At 34.7% G+C, this 21,984-nt stretch overlaps 1 protein-coding gene and 1 long non-coding RNA gene across 2 annotated transcripts; both read left to right on the top strand.

Annotated features, from left to right (window-relative positions):
- The first annotated feature begins 1,150 nt into the window (after positions 1–1,150).
- On the top strand, positions 1,151–3,480 carry LOC132847912 (uncharacterized). Its single transcript, XR_009648674.1, has 3 exons — positions 1,151–1,165; positions 2,481–2,530; positions 3,221–3,480. It is a non-coding gene; the product is annotated as an uncharacterized LOC132847912 (long non-coding RNA).
- Positions 3,481–3,483: 3 nt separating this feature from the next.
- LOC132848113 (macrophage mannose receptor 1-like) lies at positions 3,484–4,966 on the top strand (the record flags this gene model as incomplete). The annotated part of the gene is made up of 3 exons (XM_060873604.1): positions 3,484–3,610; positions 3,719–4,060; positions 4,564–4,966. Coding segments are annotated over 3 exons (567 nt in total), but the record flags the coding sequence as incomplete, so codon positions are not given.
- Between the last annotated feature and the right edge of the window lie 17,018 nt (positions 4,967–21,984).

Below are 21,984 nucleotides of genomic sequence, written 5' to 3'. Positions count from 1 at the left end.
AAATCCTATAGCATTTAGCATTATGAGCATCAGACCAACTGCAAGAGAATTAAAAAAGACATAGGCTAAATTTCCAGCACAATGGTGCTGCGGTGCAATCATTAGGAAAGAGTATGACAAACGTCTGTATGACAAAAGTCTACAAAGACACGGTCTAGGAAGACTAACAGTTCTAGTCCATGTCAGATGATAAGACGTGTAAATGCTAAAACAGATTATAGAATTATGTTTTACTCGGATTTGGAAAAGAACTCATGCTGCTGCCATTGAGCTTCCATCAGAACAAATCAGAAAGAATTTCTAGGTCAAGGCAAAGGATATGGAGGTCATAAACAAACGACATCACAAGGTCAGAGCAGAGCGTGACAACAAATATTCAAAATATATCCAGAGATGAAGAAAACATAAGCTCTTTAGAGAGTCGTGTGCAAGCAGTGAAGATCTAAAAAAACACAGATTTACAATAAACACAATTTATTGTAGAAAGTTGAGTAACTGAAGAAAGTAAAATTATACCATATAGTATTTAGTATGACATAAATCTTATCTGCTTAAAATGTTAAAAGATTTCGTTAAGTAAGAGGATACAATAATAATAAACCCTGAGTCTTTGGACAGACGTCAGACTCTAATACTGTAATATTCTGCTGTTCTGATTTTTAACAAAAAGGTGTTTCAAATTTTCTTCCTAATGGATGATTTGAAGGCGAATGTAGGTGCTGATGTTTATTTTGATGAACACAGATGGACAAACACTAGAATTATGTAACATGGACACAGAATAGACAAGTGTGGAATTAACAGGAACATGTCATGGATGAACACCAGCATCTACTGTTAGCCGTCACATTTCAAGGCACAAACTAAGAGACTGCACTTTTTGAGCGAAAGTTGTTGTTGTGGCTCATAAAAAAAAAAAATCTCACTTTCTGTGCTGAAATCTGAGGAAGACGGGTCATAATTTGCTTTTATTTAAAGAAGGACTTTTGCTCCTATGTTATAGTTTACGTAATATGGAAATAATTCTGCATCACACGTGGGAATCTTTCCAGGATGAAAAAGAACAGGTGAAGTAAACAGATAAGATATTAGAGAGTTGTGTGTGCAGGCAGTGAAGATCTAAAAGAGATCTACTGAAGAAACAGCAGCCTTCAGATTTTTATAGGTGAGTTATAATGTTCTCCTTATTGTAAAAATAAGAATTGATTCAACTTTTTAGTTGAACTAATTATCGAATTATTATAGAAAGTTAATGTATATAAGTTATATATTTGAATGTAAATGGTGTAATTTAAGTAATAGTGTACAAAACTAATAAAACCTTTAATCTTTGGTAAGCAGTGGGTTTCTAATGCTGGAATTCCTGCTGTTCTGCAACAAATTGCTTTTTTACATATCAAAACATTTGAAGTAAATTTATTAAAGGAATTATCTGTTACTGAACTTCTGCAGTTTGTGTACAGTATCTTAACAGGGTTAATAAACATTATTATACTACATGACCAGAGTTTTATTATTAAGCAGTAATTAAATTGGTATTTTATAAAGATTTAAATAAGAATGTCACATTTTCACCCTGTATGCCGGATGCTGCGGCTTTCAACTCTATGCCAATCCTCCATTTCTGAACTGTTTGCCTCCACAGTGGAGTGTTTTTTAAACCAGTCTTTAATCTGTACGTGTATCTGTCTCTGGCACCATCACATGACATGACTGGACCATGATTCTAACATCTGACTTTATTCAGTTTTTCTTAAGTTTGATACTCCAGCTCACTACAAGGATCCTGAATTCCCTCCTAAAGGATTCCTGCTACAGTGTCAATTTTATTTTGAAAGCCTTGCAGACTCTAAGCCTTCGCTTCCATGTGAAGGTAAAACACCTTTTTGCCCAGTGACACCCAACCTTGGAAAACCCAGCTAAGTTTTTTAGCCTCAGAGACTGGTGTTTAGACTGCCCTTGATATGAGCTCCCGTTAAAGAGTAAGACCAATTCAGCTGAACATGAGGTGCTGCATGGAGTGGAGGAGTGGAGACCAAGAGAAAATGAAAGATCTATCCAAGGTCATGGCTGAGGTCAATGAGGCAGCTTCCCAAGCCTTGCTCATGAGCTTATCATTCTGTCACTTATTTGCTTGTTTCACACCTTTCAGCTCAATACCATCTCCTTTGTTATGTGCATCTTGTTTTGGGTAACTGTTGTCTAATTATCAAGGCTTGAATATTTTATCTTGTTTTGTTGATTTTCAATCTTTGGATTTGTCCATTTTGTACTATTCACTGATATCCTGACTTTCTGATTGCTCTTTTTTATGCTTGTTTGAATTTTGCTCTGAAAACGTTAGTATCTTAAAAAATAATAAATTAACCTCCACTAAAATCTTTCTCCGACTCCAATGCATGATAAAGAACAAATGTACTACAGTGTTAAATTCAAAAGACAAAAATTATGAATAAACGTTGTGTACATTTGTTCCTCAGCTATCTGTCCATCATGAAGCTGAACCTTTTCCTTTTCCTGGGTCTCACTGGTAAGAACAGTTTCATAAACCACTTTTTGTTGTTCATTTATATAGTTAACAAAATGATCATTAATATTACGTAAATTAATATTGTAGGTTTTTATCTATAACCCTATTCATATCATTTTTTGTTTTTATTTTTTACAAAACTGGATGGAGTTTAAAACAACGATAGTTATGCTATTCAATGAGAGATTATTAGTAAGTTAAAAATATATCTGTCATTATGTTATTATTATAAAGATTTTTATAACAATCTTTATGTTAACCTTTTGTTTTATTTGTCAATTGTTAAAAGCGCTATACAAATAAATTTGAATTTGAACTCATAAGTCGATAAATAAACAACTTTATATTACTTTATATTTATTATTTGCTGTTTCACTTCAGCACATGTTAAGAAAAATTCATTGATCTTTCTCATAAAACATTTTATTTCATTTTTAATTCTAAAAAAAGTCATAATCTGCAACAATTCTTTGATGTATTTATATTTGTTTGATATATTTATATTTTATAAACTGTTCACTTCTGGATTAGTGGAGTTTTCAGTACTTACTGAAATAATTTCAAAAATCAATGATCTATAACTAAATCTAATTTAAAAATAACTTATTGAATTATAAGTAATAAATCTAATTTGGAAATAGTCGAATATTTACCAGTTAAAGTTTACTGTGTGTCAAATGTCACCAACAGGACTGGTCTCATCTGCTGTATCTGTCCTGCAAATGGTCACTCACCATTATGACCTGATAATGACAGCGGTGACATGGCCTGTTGCACAAAATTACTGCAGGGTGACTTACAATGACCTGGCAACAGTCGTAAGTGATACTGATTGGCTAAGATTGAAGAAAGAAACAGAAGAACATCTGTCAGGAGCTGCCTGGGTCGGATTATACAATGATATCAATAGCTGGCGCTGGTCCTTAAACGACCTCCCACTGAAGAATGTCACTTATACAGACTGGTACTCTGGACAGCCTAATACTGTCGGTGGAAACGAAGCATGTGGTATCATAGGTAGTGGTAATGCATGGTGGGATTTACCATGTACATTACTAATTCCCTTTATCTGCTATAATGGTGAGTGAATATCATGATACTACTTTATCACATTTTGGGTTGTATTTTGGTGTCATGTTTCCTGTACAGACAGATGACTGAGACATGACCTTTATCTTTTCCCCACAGCTAATTTCAGTGGTGCTGCCCAGTTTATTGGCATCACTACACCTCTGTCCTGGCCTCAAGCTCAGGCTTACTGTAGAGAAAATCACACAGATTTGGCCAGCGCTCTTAACAGTTCAGACCAAAACATGTTATGGCAGGTGTGGAATATCCAGGGTGATTCCTGGATTGGGCTCTACAGAGACGACACATGGAAGTGGTCAGATGGAACCACCGCTTCAAACCTACCATGGGCTCCTGGATACCCCTATAATTATTATGGCAATGCGAACTGTGCAATGGTTTATAACAGACTGTTCTATAATACACCCTGCACCACCCTGTACTATTTCTTCTGTCATTCCAGTGAGTCTTGTGTTTTTCTTGGTTTTTGCTATTAATATACAATTGATGGCAAATAAAATACTCAAAGATTATTTTAATTTAATACACTTATTTTTATTAGTTCAAAAACAAATAAATAAATTTAAAATGTATTATTTATTTAATTCAGGAGTAACTGACAGTACAAGGAGAAGAATGTGGAGGACGTTCAAATTAGACTTAAAATAGAAATTAAAACTAGTGTGTGTGTGTGTGTGTGTGTGTGTGTGTGCGTGTGTGTGTGTGTGTTTATTCCACAGTTTACACTATGTGGAGTCAGACAGTGAGACTGCAGGTGAAGTCTGATGGCAGTGTGTTTGATCCTGCTGTTCAGTCGTCCATTTTAGAGCAGGTGAGTCTCAGGACGTCTCTGAAATTTGGAGAAAGTTTGTATGAAATTTTCTGTTAATGTTTCTCACTAGAATTCATTTTTAAATGTATTTTTGTTTTGGTTTTAATAATTAAATCCTAATTATGATCTTCAGATGAAGCAAAAACTGAAAGAACATGGCATGTTGGAGAACAGCACAGTGACCTGGAGGGTGCAGCCAGATGGAAACATCTTCAAGAAGAAAAAAGATGACCTGTAACATCTAAATGTTCACCTTTAAGTCCAGCAGATTGTAAACTGACTGAAATGTATTTAACCGTAAATATTTAAGCTTTAATCAGTAGGGGGCGGTAGATATACTGGGTTTAATACATCAGTGTGTCGTAGTAAAGAATAAATCCTATATAGAAGAGAGAGAATGTAACAGACCCTGTAAATACACTATGTACTTAGAACAGTCAGATATAATGACCTTGGCACTATTACTGTCCTTTTATTCTTATCTCTATTTAGATATATTTACTTATTTTGTTGTCTTTTATTCTAATATCTGTACTTATGGGCTATAGGGTTATACATTAATATCATCAATAAACAATTTAAAAATAAAAGTTTTGTTTTTGCAACAACCATAGATTAACATTTATTATGGTCTGATTTGATTAATTCCATGAGATTTATATTCACTCTTAAAAACCACTCATCATGATCATCATCATCATTATTCTACATCATCACTGCACTGCAAAACTGTCCTCATGTCATCAGCAAACAGAGCAAATAGTCAGCAAATAATTACACTGACCACAAGTTGGCAGTAAAAGAATCATTAACACAAACAGACATGCTGAAGTGGAGGAGCTACAGATCCAAACAACATAGATCATGAAGATCCTCCTACTTGTTCATCTGTTTAGGAGGCAGGTGATGATGTGTGAATATGTCTAGTCTTTGTGGTCTTATGTAACACCTTTTCCTATGAAAAGCTCCAGTTTCTCAACTGGAACTTCACTGGTTCAGGTGAGGTGGAGAGGAAATGTGCTCTCATGGAGAGCGTAAGCATTAGCTTTAGCTTTGTGATTATAGAAGAATACGGATACATTCACCCTTCTGTGAAGAATCTAATGCTGGATTTTAGTGAGTGCTAAATCCACCTCCGGGTATCCAGGCTTTCTCCTAAATAAACCATAATGCTCTCACACGTAAAAACCCTCTCTAGAGTATCGATGTGCACTTGTAACAGGGCCTTCAGTGTTACATAACACAAGTGTACTCTTAGAGATTTATAAGATAATAAATTAATAAACTGATTCTCTGGCAATGAACCGGTTTATCACGACCAAGAATGATAAGTTGGATGAATAAATGTAAAGTGGGATAAAGTCAAAAAAAGAAACACGGTCCAGCTTATTTTCCTGCAAAAGTTTTAATATTCAGTGATAACACTAATGTGAAGTCTGTTCCATAACTGCAGGGCTTTGTAAGAGAAAGCTCCGTCCCCTGCTGTAGAAGTTACTACTTTAGCTTCTACAAAATAACCTGCACCTTTTGTTCGAAGTAGGTGTGGCAGATTATTAAAAAGTTTCTGTACATGTGGACTGTGTGGACTATAGAATGATGGATCTAGATGACTAGTTTGTACAAATATATTGAATAATATAATTTAATAATATACACTCTTTAAAAATCATGAGAATGAAAGAGACTTTCCCAAAAATGGCATGTAAATTTCTCTAAATGTTTGTCAGAACTGCTTTCAATATAACAAAACTGTGTGTTAGTTTTTGTACAGTGCAGCTGGAGTTCCTGTCAGTGTGGGCTGCAGAGCACAGTAGTATAGAGCAGAGTCTGATAGTTAGGGTTGAGACTTAGATCTCCACTTGGAGTAACATAAAGAAGGAACTCAAGTTTAGATTTGATATATTGTCTGTACCACTGCACGTTATATATGTTACCACTGAAACCTTTGTAGCTGCAGGACAGAGTAACATCATCACCTTCATTTACAACTATGTGAGTGATTAGTGGCTCTATTGGATCTGCCATGGAGTCACCTGTCATAGAGAAGAGAATATAATGTTTTTAACATAATAAGGAATAATAAGGTGTGTTCATGTCTAATTCAGAACGTACTATTTTTTGCAATAATAAGAATGTTAACTCACCCAGTGAAATTCACAGACACATGAACAGAACAGTGAACATGATGAATGGTGTAAGCTGAAGGAAACAATTCTTTCTGTATACTGATATGTACATCATCATATTCATGAAGCTCCACCCCACAGCATCACTCACATAACTGTCACTAATCTTACTAAAAGATTCTTGATTGTTACTGAAACATTCCTGCTTTACATTCAGCCTCACATGGGGAACATGTCCTACATCTATTTTAATCAAAAACAAAAAGATATCTGTTATGGGTTGTCTCTAATTCTAGTGGGAATAATTAACAAGAAACTCTTTTAACTGGACATCTTTATATTCCTGTCTGTTTTTTTTTTTTGCTTGCACAATTATTAATAAAGGACATTACTTTGATCTGATGCTTGTCCATGATTATCTTTTTTTTTTATCAGTTTGTTGTTTAAAAAAAGGAGTGCAATAATATTGTAGCTATCATTCCTCACACTGTATGACAGTTTTCTGTCACTGTGGAGTCCATGACACTGCTGTACACTATACAGTCATACACTGCTTCTTTTTTTATAGGGAGAGGTGGTTGAGCTTTAATGTCAGAATGAATATATGAATTAGCAGCAGAATCCCAGGTCTTGATCCAGTGTTCACTGTCTCGTTGATGCAAAGCCAGTGATTAAACACATAGACAGATGACTGAAGAAGTGAGTGTAAACATGTAAATAGCTCCATCTTGTGAGAAAAGCATGGCTCTGCTCCAGTCATGTGTAGTGCTTTTTGTACAGTGTGGTTGGGTTTGCTGTCTTGGAACTTTAATCTATCAATATGAGTATATTAACTCTTATAGACTATAGGTAAAAACAGAAATACTTATGAAACACTACAATTCGAATACACAGCTACAAACTTCAGTGTGTCTATTTTCCTTTGAGCCATTAACCATCACTGTGGAGTGTAACATGACGAAGAAATGAAATGCTGAACATGGACACAGAAATTCCATTCCATGTTAGCGATTAATGACTCTGATTAATGACATTAACTGGTGACCCAAAATAGAACCAAAAAAGGTGGACTATCAGTTTAAAATCAGCACATTGGTCCCTTGGTTCACTGTTAGCATGTTAGTCTGTTGTTTGTTTGTTGTTTGTTCCCCCTTCCACACTTATACTAGCTCCTTGCTCTGAGAACAGGTAAGAGTGTGTGTGCATCTGTATTCCACCTAGGAATGTATTCCATGTAGGAATTTTTTAATCTACATTAAAAGTAGATTTAATCCCTTATGAGTAAACCAGAGGCAACAGTTACATGGAGAAACCTTTGAGATGACATGAGAAAGAAAGCTTAAGAGGAGCTGGACTACAAATCATTACAGTATCCAGGTGTATAACAAAACAGATCAAGCTAATCTTTAATAAATACATCAAATACAAGAATCTGCTGAGCTTTGGAATGTAAAGTTTGTAGTACACAAAGACTGTATATTAGAAAAGATTATTTTGTAGGCGATATAGCTGATATTTTAATGAGGTGGTACTGGAAGTTTTGGGAAGTGATTAGATGTGTTATTACTGTGTTTATTCAGTTCAGTTAATCAGTGACTGAAGATGTTTCAGTGGTTTTTACAATCTGCTGTAGGTTCTTGTGCTCTGAGGCGAATGTGATAACCACTACACTACAGAAACCACAGCAAAGCCTGCCCACCCTTTGCTGAGGCCTGGGAAACATCAAAGTAACAAAATAAATGAGTTACTAAAAAGCATCAACTTTCAGGCACCAAAGTTGGGCTTACTGCAGTCAAGGTGTTGGTGGTATAGCGGTGAGCATAGCTGCCTTCCAAGCAGTTGACCCAGGTTTGAGTCCCGGCCAACACATGACCTTTAACAACACTTGTTTGAAGCTCAAACACTTGAGTGCCATTGTTGAGAAGCAGACAAAATTGAATCGCTTATGTTACAGCTGGATGTGAGAGCTCATTCTGAGCTCATTCTTGTTTCAAAAATTTCTGTATGTTGTTTCAGCTGCAACAAACACTTGCATGCAGTTTAGTCCCCGTTGTGGAGAAACTGCGCCAGTCATGCTCATAGTCTCAATTTCTGACTGCTCTCACACGAGCTGATATAACAGGTTGCTTACCGAAGCAACGCTCAAAAGCCTCAACATGTTTCTGCCCGGTTGCAACCCGTGGTCCTTTGACTCTTTGACGCTACAAGAAACTTCAAAGCACCACCATAGGCTTTCAATAAAATTTAAAAATTCTGGAAATGACTTAAGGAAGACAGAAAATGTTTCAGCATTTGATAGCCAAAGCAGATAACCACTAAAAATCTAAAGGCCAGTAAATGTCTAAAAATCTAAAGGTCACTAAATCCAGGCCAGTTAAACCACACAGGATCATGCTTGACCCCAGGCCAGAAAGAAGATTCACATGCCACATGAGTCAGGCTCATGCCAGGTGCAGCTACATCTGCATGTGTTACCACAGTCTCAGTTCTAGCATGTCTGCTGTGGCAAATTACTGCCTCACCCTTAAAATTTTCAGGTTCCTGGAACTTGATAACAGCATGTCCATTTTCCATGGTTGCTGTTGGGAGCCCATTTGGGTTTGGCAGTAAATGCTTTGCCACACTGTTCTGCAGGGAAAGCTCCAATTCTTGCAGCAAAGTGTCCCGGTCAGTTCTCTTTTGTCAGTTATGTCATTAGTTAACGTTAATTCATTAACGTAAACAAACTATGAGTAGTAAATTTTACATAATTTATTGACCTTTGTTAAAAGATTAATCAGCAAATAAATTAAATATTGTGAAGTTGTTTTTGATCATATTGAAGCTTTATGATTATTAATAGTCACCTTTTTTCTGCTTTACCAAGGTGTTTTTTTCTCCATCAACCCGGAGAAGGGCACCAAAGTTGAGAAAACAAAACTGCCCGTCTTCCCAAGAGTTCTTACATTGATTCAGGAACTTTCAGATCATGAGTGACGTGATGTCTGAATGTTGACTAATATCAGTCAGATTTCTGACTGGAGACACACTCAACTTGAAGGACAGTTTCACCTTTTATGTCCAGTTGTTCCAGATTAAGAGGCAAGTAAATGTTTCAAATGATTGTTAAAGATGCATTCAGTTTGTATACAGCTGTTACAGATGTTTATTGCTTTTGTGATTTTTGAGTAGCAGTCCTGGATCTAAATTTTAACCACTTGTTTGTATACCCTGTTCCAGCTCCAATGAGAGAATCATTAATCTGTTGCATTCTCTTTATTGTATTCTGTATAGACAGTAGTACACATCACAAATTTATGTTAAGAAATTCAAGCTGCATGTTTGCTGCTTTGTGGTTAATAAATCCTTAAAGGCACTTAATTTTTTTTTTTTTTTTTTTTTGCTTTCATTACTTTATCTTTTAAGGGTTATCTACTTTATTGTTTCAGTATTTACATCCCTGATCTGTGTACACTGGGTTGCAATTTTTCACATTTCAGGTCAATGCCAATGGTCTATAAGGTGGTACAGATTAAAAGTGATTGTAAAAATTTATAATAAAATGTACACATTTAAATTGTAATGTATTTTTACAGAATTATTTTGGCAACCACAGCTGCCAATTTTTTGTGTGAAAACAGGGATTTTTGGTTTAAATGCAAAAGGTTTTCCTTATGGCACGGTGGCTTAGTGGTTAGCATGTTCGCCTCACACCTCCAGCGTTGGGGGTTCAATTCCCACCTCCGCCTTGCGTGTGTGGTGTTTGCATGTTCTCCCCATGCCTCAGGGGTTTCCTCCCCGGTCCAAAGACATGCATGGTAGGTTGATTGGCATCTCTGGAAAATTGTACATAGTGTGTGTGTGTGTGCCCTGTGATAGGTTGGCACTCCGTCCAGGGTGCATCCTGCCTTGATGCCCGATGACGCCTGAGATGTATGACCCAAGGTAGTTTGGATAAGTGGTAGAAAATGAGTGAGATGAGTGAGAGGTTTTCCCTATTTCTTACATAATTCACAAGTAAATTTTACGGGACATTTTTGTATTTTGTACGTAAATATTCTGGGGAGTGTACAGTTCTAAAATGTAAATATGTGTAAATTTGAATTTAGACTGTTTTGAAATAGTTTTGAAATAGACTGTGGAAGCACCAATTACACCACATCTGTCCGCAGGGCAGACCAATCACAGCTCACCACCCGGGACCTATATACAGCTGTGATCTCTACATTTTTATTTATTATTTTTAAATAGGTCTTTTTTTCATCACAGTAGGCTGAGATTTCTTGAATGATATCCTGCTCAGGTTGCATGTGGTTTAATGCACTGCCTGTTCCTGATGAAGCCATAGCAATCATGATCGCAGCTGGTGAACTTAATGCTCAGGAGATTCTGCAGACACATTAAAACTGTAATGGCAGGGCCACTGATCATCTTTCACTCGCTAACCCATCTCATTACTCTCATAATCTCTCATTACTTCTGTCGGAACTCAGAGTCCCTCTCTGAGGCGACACATCAACGGGTGGATCGAAGTTTCAACCAATTACCAATTGTCTTTTAGTCAAACAGCCAAATCAAAAGGAATTAAAGAAAAAAGTCTCTATTTATCCTTCTCTTAATTTGCATGCTCTAGCTGATTTTCCATTATTTTTAAGTTTAAGATTTTGTCTCCTCCTATCTATTTTACATACCTCCTCCTAATTTCCTAATATTTTTGAGTTTTCAGCTCGTACCGCCTGTTTATTCCTTTTCTGAGATACTTCTACTTCTACTTAAGCCTGACCCTTCCTGAAACCTGCACATTCCTCTCTATAAGATTAAATATAAATATTAACATAGATACATTTAATTTAATAGCATTATTTATTTTACAATTATGAAAACATCAGAATATTTTAAATGACAAATGATGTTAGGCTGAATTGTTGGAATAAAAGGGATTAGATTAGGTTGGAATAAAGTGTGTTGGGGTGAAATGATCAAGTTTAAATTACTTTATTGAGTCAAATGTTAATAACTTTGTATGTACACAAGTACTTGTGATGATTGAATATAAATATACAGCTAAATTGTTTCTGAAGCGCAATTTTCATGCCACAGTGTTTCTGAAGGTCTTTCTCACTTTTTCAAGAATGTAACAGTTTGATAACAATGAGTCAATACGTGCAAGATGAGTGATAGACAAACTGGCTACCATAAGAGAATTCTAGGAGAAGTGAATGGAGCACCTGCTGTAGCTCTACAACCCTGGGCCTGAAGTGACAGTGGATGAGCAGTTGGTTCCATTCAGAGGTAAATTTTTATGTTCATTTTCATATCTGTGAAGTATTTTATTATTATATATAAATCTGTGTGTGAGAGAGAAGTTACTAGATTTAGACAATAAAATTCTCTTCATCTGCAGTGTAATTACTCCAGTCAGAACAGAGAGGCTCATGAGTCCACTGGCATTGTGGAGTTCTGCTCTGAGGATTGAGCCAAGCCTCGTCTTTAGTGCATTTGTTATCAGTGAATACTGAATTGTACCACGAGGGATCTCCTTCTTTATTAAAAAAATGACACCCACTACAAACAAACAGAAAGATTTGAACAATGTAATAGCACAGTTACACAGCAGGTAGTGTTACTGCATCACAGCTTGATGTCATCAGTCATCAGTTTGATGGTGAGTTCAGGTTACTGTCAGTCTGTGTGCAGTACTTCATCACCTCCAAAAAACATGACAGGAGGAAATTTGCTGGGAGAAATTTTTGTGTGAATGAGTGTGTGAAAGAGATTGTTTGGGTATGGAACTCTGCAAAGGACTGACATTCAGGATGTTTTCCCACCTCATGTGTGGGACAGACTCCGTATCAACCATGACCCTGACCAGTAGAGAGAAAGAGAGAATCCACAAAAGAGGACATGAAACTTTCTCTAAAACATTGACAGAACTACATTCAATATAACAAAACAGTGTGTTAGTTTTTGTACAGTGCAGCTGGATTTCCTGTCACTGTGGGCTGCAGAACACAGTAGTATAGTGCAGAGTCTGATACAGCAGCAGAGGAGATGATCAGATCCACTTGTTCAATATAAATTTTAACAGTCATTCTTGGTGGAGGGTCAGATTTTACAGTTCCACTTTGATAAATATAAAGAAGGAACTCAGGTCTAGATTTTGAATATTTTCTGTACCAGTGCAGTTTGTCGCTTCCTGAAAAACTGCTGAATTTGTATTTGCAGGACAGAGTAACATTATCACCTTCATTTACAACTTTATAAGTGAAAAGAGTCTCTATTGAATCTGCCATGGAGTCACCTGTCATAGAGAAGAGAACATAATGTATTTAACTTACACACAGTTGAGCCAGAACATGTTAGAATCACACTCTGTGTTTTCTTTAACACCACACAGACTAATTAATCACAAAATACATATAATTATATATTATACATATTATAAATACAACACTTAATATTTCTGATATAATCAACAATAATGTTAACTCACCTAGTGAAAGCCACAGACACATGAATATAACAGTGAACATGATGAATGGTTTTATCTGAATGAAAATATTGTTTCTGTATATGTTAACATCATAAAGTTTAATGAAGCTCCGCCCACAGCATCACATGACAGTGTCACTAATGTTACTGACAGACTGCAGACTTTACATTGAGCATCAAATGGCATTAACATAAAATGTAACAGGAATAATATAATATTGAAAATGAATCTTTCTATTCTGTAAAAATCTAACATGACTCAAATTATTAAATTGTTATCAATTTCTTTAAAGTCATGTCACTGTATTAGGGGCTTCAGCATCAGAAAAAGACGTGATAATGTATGATAGTCATGATAAATATTATAGAACATTTTTAGCATTAGTATGATAATTTTGTTGATTTATTTATTGCCTTTCTAAAAACAAATCCTGTTCTTTTAATAATTTTTAATATATCTGGTGGCCCAGAAGGACCAAGCACAAAACAAATAGATGTCAACTGTAAAACAAACCATACAAACAACCACAACAAAATAAGGAGCAATTTTAAATGAAATCTACCAAAGGAGAGAGTTAACCTTCTGGGCCACTATAATAAACCCTTAAAGGGGTGTGTTAAATATATTTTATATAGAATTACTGGTATTAATATAGACAGCTCAAATACTTTGGTATTTAGAACATAATGAATTAAACTATCATTGATTAATTTTTAATAAATGAATAATAAATAAACAAATAAACAAATAAATAAATAAATAATCCCTTAGAGCGAAGCTGTTTACATCATCAGTAACATGCTTCACATTGGCTGGTCTTTGTTCAGAGAAAGAATTTTATGTCTTATAAACATTGATGCTTTTAGGGCCAGTTCACAAAATAACAGTGTATTATTTAAAAATGTTATAGAATAATTTATGCCATTTTTTACTTGACAGTTCACTGTATTTGATGAATAAAGAATATTTTTGTAGTGATGTGGCAAATTTGAGCTTTACTGTACTCAAACAACAGTAGAGTTTATTATTGGTCCAGAAATTATGAATGATCTTCAAAAACAAAATTGACATCATAGACAGATGACTGAAGAAATGAGTGTAAACATGTAAATAGCTCCATCTTGTGAGAAAAGCATGGCTCTGCTCCAGGCATGTGTAGTGCTTTTTGTACAGTGAGGTTGGGTTACCTGTCACTGTGCGTTGTGCGCCTCAGGGCGCAGTAGTACATTGCAGAGTCTGATAGAACAGCAGAGGAGATGATCAGATCCACTTTCTTACTCTTTTTGTCAAGTTTTACAGATAGACGAGGATAAGGTGGTTGAGCCTGTATGATATATTTACTGGTTTCATGAATCAGCAACAGAAACTCAGGTCCTGATCCATGTTTATGTTGATACCAGAGGAGACTGTCAGCCAATACAGTATATGTGCAGGACAGTGAGATGTTGCTGCCTTCAGTTACAGATATGGTGCTTTGTTCTGGGTGAATGCTGTTGTCAACAGTCTCTGCTATAATGACAGTGCAATAATAAATATTAATAACATAATAAATGCATATGGAAATGTTTTTGTAATTATAAAAATGATGAATATCTTGTATAATGTACAGTATATAACTCACCATTATCAGCAAGAGTAAAGAAAAGTAAAAAGAGGAGTAACATTGTTATCCTGAGTGTTTAGTTCATTTAGTTCAGTTTAGCTTTAGAAATAAATGCAGTGTTGTGTATTTGAGATTGAGCCTCTGATGTCTCCACATGTAGCTCCACCCATTCATATTTATTCACATTTATTAGCACAACTCTGCTGACATCCCTTTATACTTTGTTAAGTTTTAGCAGTTACGTTTATCTCTACTGGGATGTTTTATGCAAAATGTGTCTGGAAATTCCTGCTTCATTGGTCTTTGTGAGAAAACACTATCAGTGATTAAAGATTATATAGATTATTGTTTTTTTTATCACTTGTTTGCAATCAGAACATTTATCTAAATATATGATTCTTTTCTGCAAATGACACATGATACAGTAAAGCATTTAAATGTGCAAAGTAAACACATCAAATGTAAATACACAGCAGGTAAGTACAACGATGTCTAAACACATTTACATTTTTGGTTTTACTTCCAATGTCTTTTCGTGTTAACAACATCAGAGCAAGAAGAAAGATGTGAGGCAGAAAAAGACAAACAAAAAGAAATGTTCTGTGTTAAATATCATTTTACTTGTGATAAATACTTATGAAGGTATATTTTGTCATTATTTTAATGTGTATTAAGTTATTTAGTGTTTAAAGTTTGCATTAATATGTATATACTGTATGTGCAGTCTTAGGTATGTGTTCCTTACTATTGCTTTTTGTTTTCACTGCTGCTTTAAAATAAATACATTGATAAACATTGATTTATTTGGTGTAGTGTGTCTCTGTTTACACAGTTCATTATTTATTATTCAGAAATGTGTGTTACATGTCTGTTTTTGTGATTATAGTGGTGTGTGAGTTTCAGAGTTGCACTGAGTGGGATTTGGACCCTGGTCCAAACAATCGTTTTCATGAATGTGATTTGACTGGAATATAAATTTATCACCTGGGGCTGTGAATTCTGTATATCTGCTCTTATGAGTTTATTCCAAATAAATGACATGATTATGAAATTAATTATTTTTATAGGATTATTTATGTCTAAATAACTTAAATATAGAGTCAATGTTAGCTCTCAATACCAAACATATTTCCATCTAAATATTCTAAAATCTTGATCTCAAATTCAAAAAATATATTTTCCATAAATATAAATATTCCAAAGTCATGAAATTCCTCAGAAATTATTTTCCTCTCAATAGCAACAAAATATATTTTGTCCTTGAATTTTCCAAGACCTTTCTTGATTTGAACATTTAATAGCAATATATATATCAATATATCTATCTATCTATCTATCTATCTATCTATATATATATATATATATATATATATATATATATATATATATATATATATATATATATTTCATGTTCATGTGTATGATAGAGTTTTTAGTTTTTGTACGTAAAAATGAACAAATACAGGAGAACTCTCAGGATAAGACTAATCAACAGAAGTCAGAATCATCACAAAACACAGAAAGGGAACGGGAAGTGTTCAAGCAGTCCGATAACAATGACATTCGCCATTTATTATATCAGGGACAGCACCGTGGAAGTTGGGAAAATTGATTGGATGAATACTGAAGAACACTCGCTCACTCATTTTCTACCGCTTATCCAAACTACCTCGGGTCACAAGGAGTCTGTGCCTATCTCAGGCATCATCAGGCCTCAAGGCAGGATACACACTGGACAGAGTGCTAACCCATTGCAGGGCACACACACTCTCATTCACTCACGCAATCACACACTACAGACAATTTTCCAGAGATGCCAATCAACCTACCATGCATGTCTTTGGACCGGGGGAGGAAACTGGAGTACCCGGAGGAAACCCCCGAGGCACGGGAAGAACATGCAAACTCCACATACACAAGGTGGAGGCGGGAATCGAACCCCATCCCTGGAGGTGTGAGGCGAACGTGCTAACCACTAAGCCACCGTGCCCCCCAACTGAAGAACAGCAATATACAAATTCAAGAATGATAAAATGGATAAATGTAAAGTGGGATAAAGTCAGAAAATGAAACGCGGTCCAGCTTATTTTCCTGCAAAAGTTTTAACGTGCAGTGATAACACTAATGTGAAGTAAGAGAATGCTCCGCCCCCTGCTGTGTACTTTACTACTTTAGTTCCTACCAAATAACCTGCACATTTTGATCAAAGTAGGTGTTGCAGATTATTGAAAAGTTTCCTCAGGTACTGTGGCATGAGATCATTCAGTGTATTAAAAGGTCAGTTCTAGTATTTTATAATCAATATAAATTTGACTGGAGACAATGCAGTGTGGATAAGATAGGAGTGAATTAACTGATTATTCTCTTGAGATCGAGCAGAGTAAAGCTGTTCTGTACATGACATGTTTAAACAATAATATAATCTCTTAAAAATCATGAGAAAGAAAGAGAGAGACTTCCCCAAAAATAGCATGCAACTTTCTCTTAGGCACAGGTAGAATAAAAAACAAAACAAAAAAAAAACAAAAAAAAAACAATAGTGTGTATTAAACCCACAATTCCCTTTAGATACATTTACTTAGATACTTGTTCATGAATCACAAAACAATATTTCAAACCAAAATACTTTTATTTAACAGTTCTTTTCTTCAAACTTTCTCACACTGAACACTGTAAAAGATCAGAATACGCTGATAATAAGATAATCCTTAGTTTTGGAGATGATCTCATTCTGTTGAAAGGAACACTGAACAAAAACCTCTTGTCAGGTAATAAAAGTGTTTACAGGCTGCTTTCAACACTGCATTTCTGTATCAGCAGAAATAATAATGCACTGGAAAACCTGGCTACATATACAAACTAACATGGCTACATATCTTACAGAAACAAAATAAAAGAACGTGAATAAAACTCCATCATAATTAAATTTAAAAAAAAATTCTGGTGCTTGAACATTGTCTGTTTTTAAAGGACTGTACAAATAAAAGATATTCATCTCTTTTAATGTGTAATACACACACTTTTAATTCACACACACATTCATTTAGTCAATATTTATTTTGTTTTAAAGCACATTGTCTCTCACTGATTAGTTTGACATATATATAATGTGTGTGTGTGTGTGAAGTTACTAGACTTAAACAATAAAATACTCTTCATCTGCAGTGTAATTTCTCCAGTCAGCATAGAGAGGCTGAGGAAGCTCATTCTTACAAAACCCCACAGTTATGGAACAGCCTTCCAATTAGTGTTCGGGACTCAGACACAGTTTCATTGTTTTAGTGAAAACTGAATACACATTTGTTTAGTCTAGCTTTTTATGAATAGCTTTTCTTAGCTAAAGGAGCAGATCTGGTGGGTTCATGGGCATATAGTGTTTGGTGAACTGGGATGTCTGGATGCGGTCTTTATGAAGACTAATATGTTTAAGATCATAAAGGTTCATGAAGCTCCACCCCACAGCATCACATGACAGTGTCACCAGTGTGTGGCTTTACATTCAGGAGTGAGGTGGACTGGAAGACTCTAACAACACAATGTTAGAGGTAGTTACATATGAAACATACAACATTAATACAACTGAGTATCACCAGGTATCATCAGAAAAAGTCCATGATTAGATGTGTGTTTATTCTTCTGACAGTTTAAAGTGTTCAGTTGTTTTATCTGAACTGTTATATCTTTAAAGATCACATCTACTGAGATTAACCATGACAGGGGTTAAGATCGTATTTGTGCAATATGTATGATAGAAGAACAGGTAGAGTTTATATCACAGAGGGATTATTGTAAAAAGGATGTGAAAAGGATGTGAACAGGTTCATATGGTGCTCTAGTACTTGGCCCACCATCTTGTGTTCATTAAGGAGAAAAACCTTAAAACACAAATAAATGTTTATTCCAAATACAGTCCTACATTAAAGACAAAAAGAGGTTTGAGCTGTCAAAAAGAATAGATACATTTTGCAAATATATCTATTTGTAAAATATATTTATTCTCTGTGTAATACTGTAATATGTTCTCTGTCTGTTTTTGCCTCTTCAAGTCAGGTGTGATGGACTTGCTGTTGTTCACTACAACAAACTGTAAATATTCAGTGATATAACCTCATTTGAGTATCTGGCATGTAAGAAGTTTGTTCTGTTGGTTCTGTAACTTTATTAGTATTAGAATTAGTAAAGCAATTTCCACCTTTTATTTTTGTTTGTTTGTTTTATGTTTTGCTAGCTAGAACATAGCACAATCAATAAGTTTTTGGACATTAATGATCAAGATTTTTTTATTTCTCAATAAATATCGAGACTTTTAAAAAAATGGCAACATTGCTCATTTGAGCTTTATTGTACTCAAACAACAACAGCAGATTTTATTATTGGTCCAGAAATTATGGTTGATCTTCAGAAACAAACTGACATCATAGACAGATGACTGAAGAAGTGAGTGTAAACATGTAAATAGCTCCATCTTGTGAGAAAAGCATGGCTCTGCTCCAGTCATGTGTTGTGCTTTTTGTACAGTGCAGCTGGATTTTCTGTCACTGTGGGCTGCAGAGCACAGTAGTATAGAGCAGAGTCTGATACAGCAGCAGAGGAGATGATCAGATCCACTTTCTTACTGTTTTTATCTTGATCATTTTTAAGTCTTATAGACAATCGTGGATGAGGTGGTTGAGCTGGTGTGACATATTTACTGCTCTCATCAATCATCAGCAGAAAGTCAGGTCTTGATCCAGGTTTGTGTCGATACCAGAGGAGCCTCTTAACTGATCCAGTATATGTGCAGGACAGTGAGATGTTGCTGCTTTCCGTTGAAAATACATTGGTTTGGTCTGGTTTAATGCTATTGTCAGCAGCCTCTGCTATAAAAACATTACAACAATATTGTGATATTTTAATCGTAAATGACACATTTCACATGGAGAATTGTGTGTCTTAATTAGAAAAAAAAGAATCATTTTGTGTGCAGTGTATATGACTTACCAACATCAGCAAGAGTGAAAAACACCATGAAGAGGAACAACATTGTTTTCCTGAGTGTTTAGTTCAAACCTCTAGCTTTAGAAATGAATGTCAGTGTTACTATTTGATGTTCATCTCCACCTCGAGCTCCACCTACTTGTAATTATGCATATTCATGACAACTGTGCTGTTCTGTATAGTCTTTATAGTAATCTCTGTAGAAATATTTTACATTAATAATAAAATGTGGTCCTTGCCTTGTATGTGTTATATTCAGTTTGCCAGTTTGTGTGAGTAAAGAAAAGCAAGTAGAGTAACATTGTTGTCCTGAGTGTTTAGTTCAGGCCTCTAGCTTTAGAAATAAATGCCAGTGTTGTGTCTCTAATGTCTCCACATGTAGCTCCACACACTCAGACACTTATTCATATTCATGACAATGATGCTTCATCTTACACTACACAGGGAGGTGAACTACTGCTGTACTAGAGATTACTTATTTTCATTTGATTCTATTTTTCTATCTATCAACAGTAAGTAAATGCACTGTTCTTAAAGGGCTATGAATTCACATGTTTTATTTACCACTTTTTTATGATATTAAAATAATTAATTTTTTCATCATCTTTAATTATTCCTATAAATATCACAGACTACAAAATATATATAAACCCCCATCTACCTTATAAACGATATAAGCACAAAGGAAGTGGCTAATATATATATATATATATATATATATATATATATATATATATATATATATATATATATATATATATATATATAACGTTTAGTGTCGGTTGTTACTGAGTGCATTTGATATAGAATTCAATTATGGATCATGTATATGTAATATATATATATATATACATATATATATGTGTATATATATATATGTATATATATATATATATATATATATATATATATATATATATATATATATATATATATATATATTTATATATATAAATATTACATATACATGATCCATAATTGAATTCTGTATCAAATGCTCTCAGTAACAACTGACATTAAATGTTCTGTTAGCATTAGATAAAATATAGTTTGGATGATGGAAAGTACATGAATTGACTGCAGTGTTTAATGTGTAGTCATTGTTTGCTCTTCATACTTCATATCACAAGTGTTATATGTGTCTGTGGTTAACTGATAATTTAGCAAAAGTAGAGTAAAGCAGTAACGAGTTCACCAACGATTCCCTCAACAGCCGCCAGAGGGAGCCCTCCTTATGTGCATTTAACTATGTACTGTGTTAGGATACTGTTTTTTGCTTGTTGTTTCTCTTCAATAAACATCTGTAAATGGATTCTTCTTCCACTAACCCTTTGTTACAAAAACTCAGTGTAATTGCTGTTTGACTCCTATTTCAGAATGACAGGCTGTTTCTTTCCTGATAATTAAATCAGCTAAATTTCCTGTTTGAAAATAAAATATAAATAAAAGAATGAGTCTGGATAAGAGTAGGAAAAAACAGAAATACTTAGGAAACACTACAATTTAAATACAAAACTAAATACCTCAGAGTGTCTATTTTCATTTGAGCCATTAACCCTCACTGTGGAGTGTAACATGACAAAGAAATTAATGGTGAATCTGGACACAACAAAACAAACAAAAATTCCATTTCATGTTAGTGATTAATGACCCTGTGATAATCACCATTAACTGCAGAGCCAACAGTTAACACTTTCGTGCCAGAGGTCATTGCATGCTGTGTGGTGCTACTCTGATATCAAGCAGTGAAAAAGTCTAGCTCAAGCTCTGGTTATAAGTTTAGTGACTACTTCTACAATTAAATCAAAGAAAAGGAAATTCATGTGATTTCTGCTCTAGATGTTAAAGATGCTGACTGTATTAAGAAGCTGTATAATAGCTATTTGTTGACAGTAGCTGCTTTGCCAGCCTTCTCTCTAACAAAAATTTACTCCAGTTTCACACCACTGGTAATGATGGACAAAACAATTAGTTCATTTAAATGTACATAAAAATGATAAATGACAGTGCCATTTTGATTGTTTTTTAATTTTATTTCTACACTAATGAATAATTATGATAATGATAATTAAACTACAAGATAATTAGTGTCTTAAATGTGACCAACAGACTCAGTCACCGCTCCATCTGAGGTTTTTATATGAAAGATAAATGTTAAATTTCAACTGTGATTAAAACAGAACACTAGATGCATAGTTTAACAAAACTTCAATTAAAAATGAATTCTGCTGTGTTGAAAGGATTAAAATGGTGGACAAGATGCCTTTTTCATACCAGGAGAAAATACAAATTATTATGTACATCTGGAACCAGGGGCGGTTCTAGACCTTTTTTTTTTGGGGTGGATCCAGCCCCCTGTCTGTGATCTCAGCCACC

This window comes from Tachysurus vachellii, chromosome 7, assembly GCF_030014155.1.
Source record: "Tachysurus vachellii isolate PV-2020 chromosome 7, HZAU_Pvac_v1, whole genome shotgun sequence".
NCBI lineage: Eukaryota > Metazoa > Chordata > Actinopteri > Siluriformes > Bagridae > Tachysurus > Tachysurus vachellii.
This window is presented reverse-complemented; position numbering and strand designations above follow the sequence as displayed.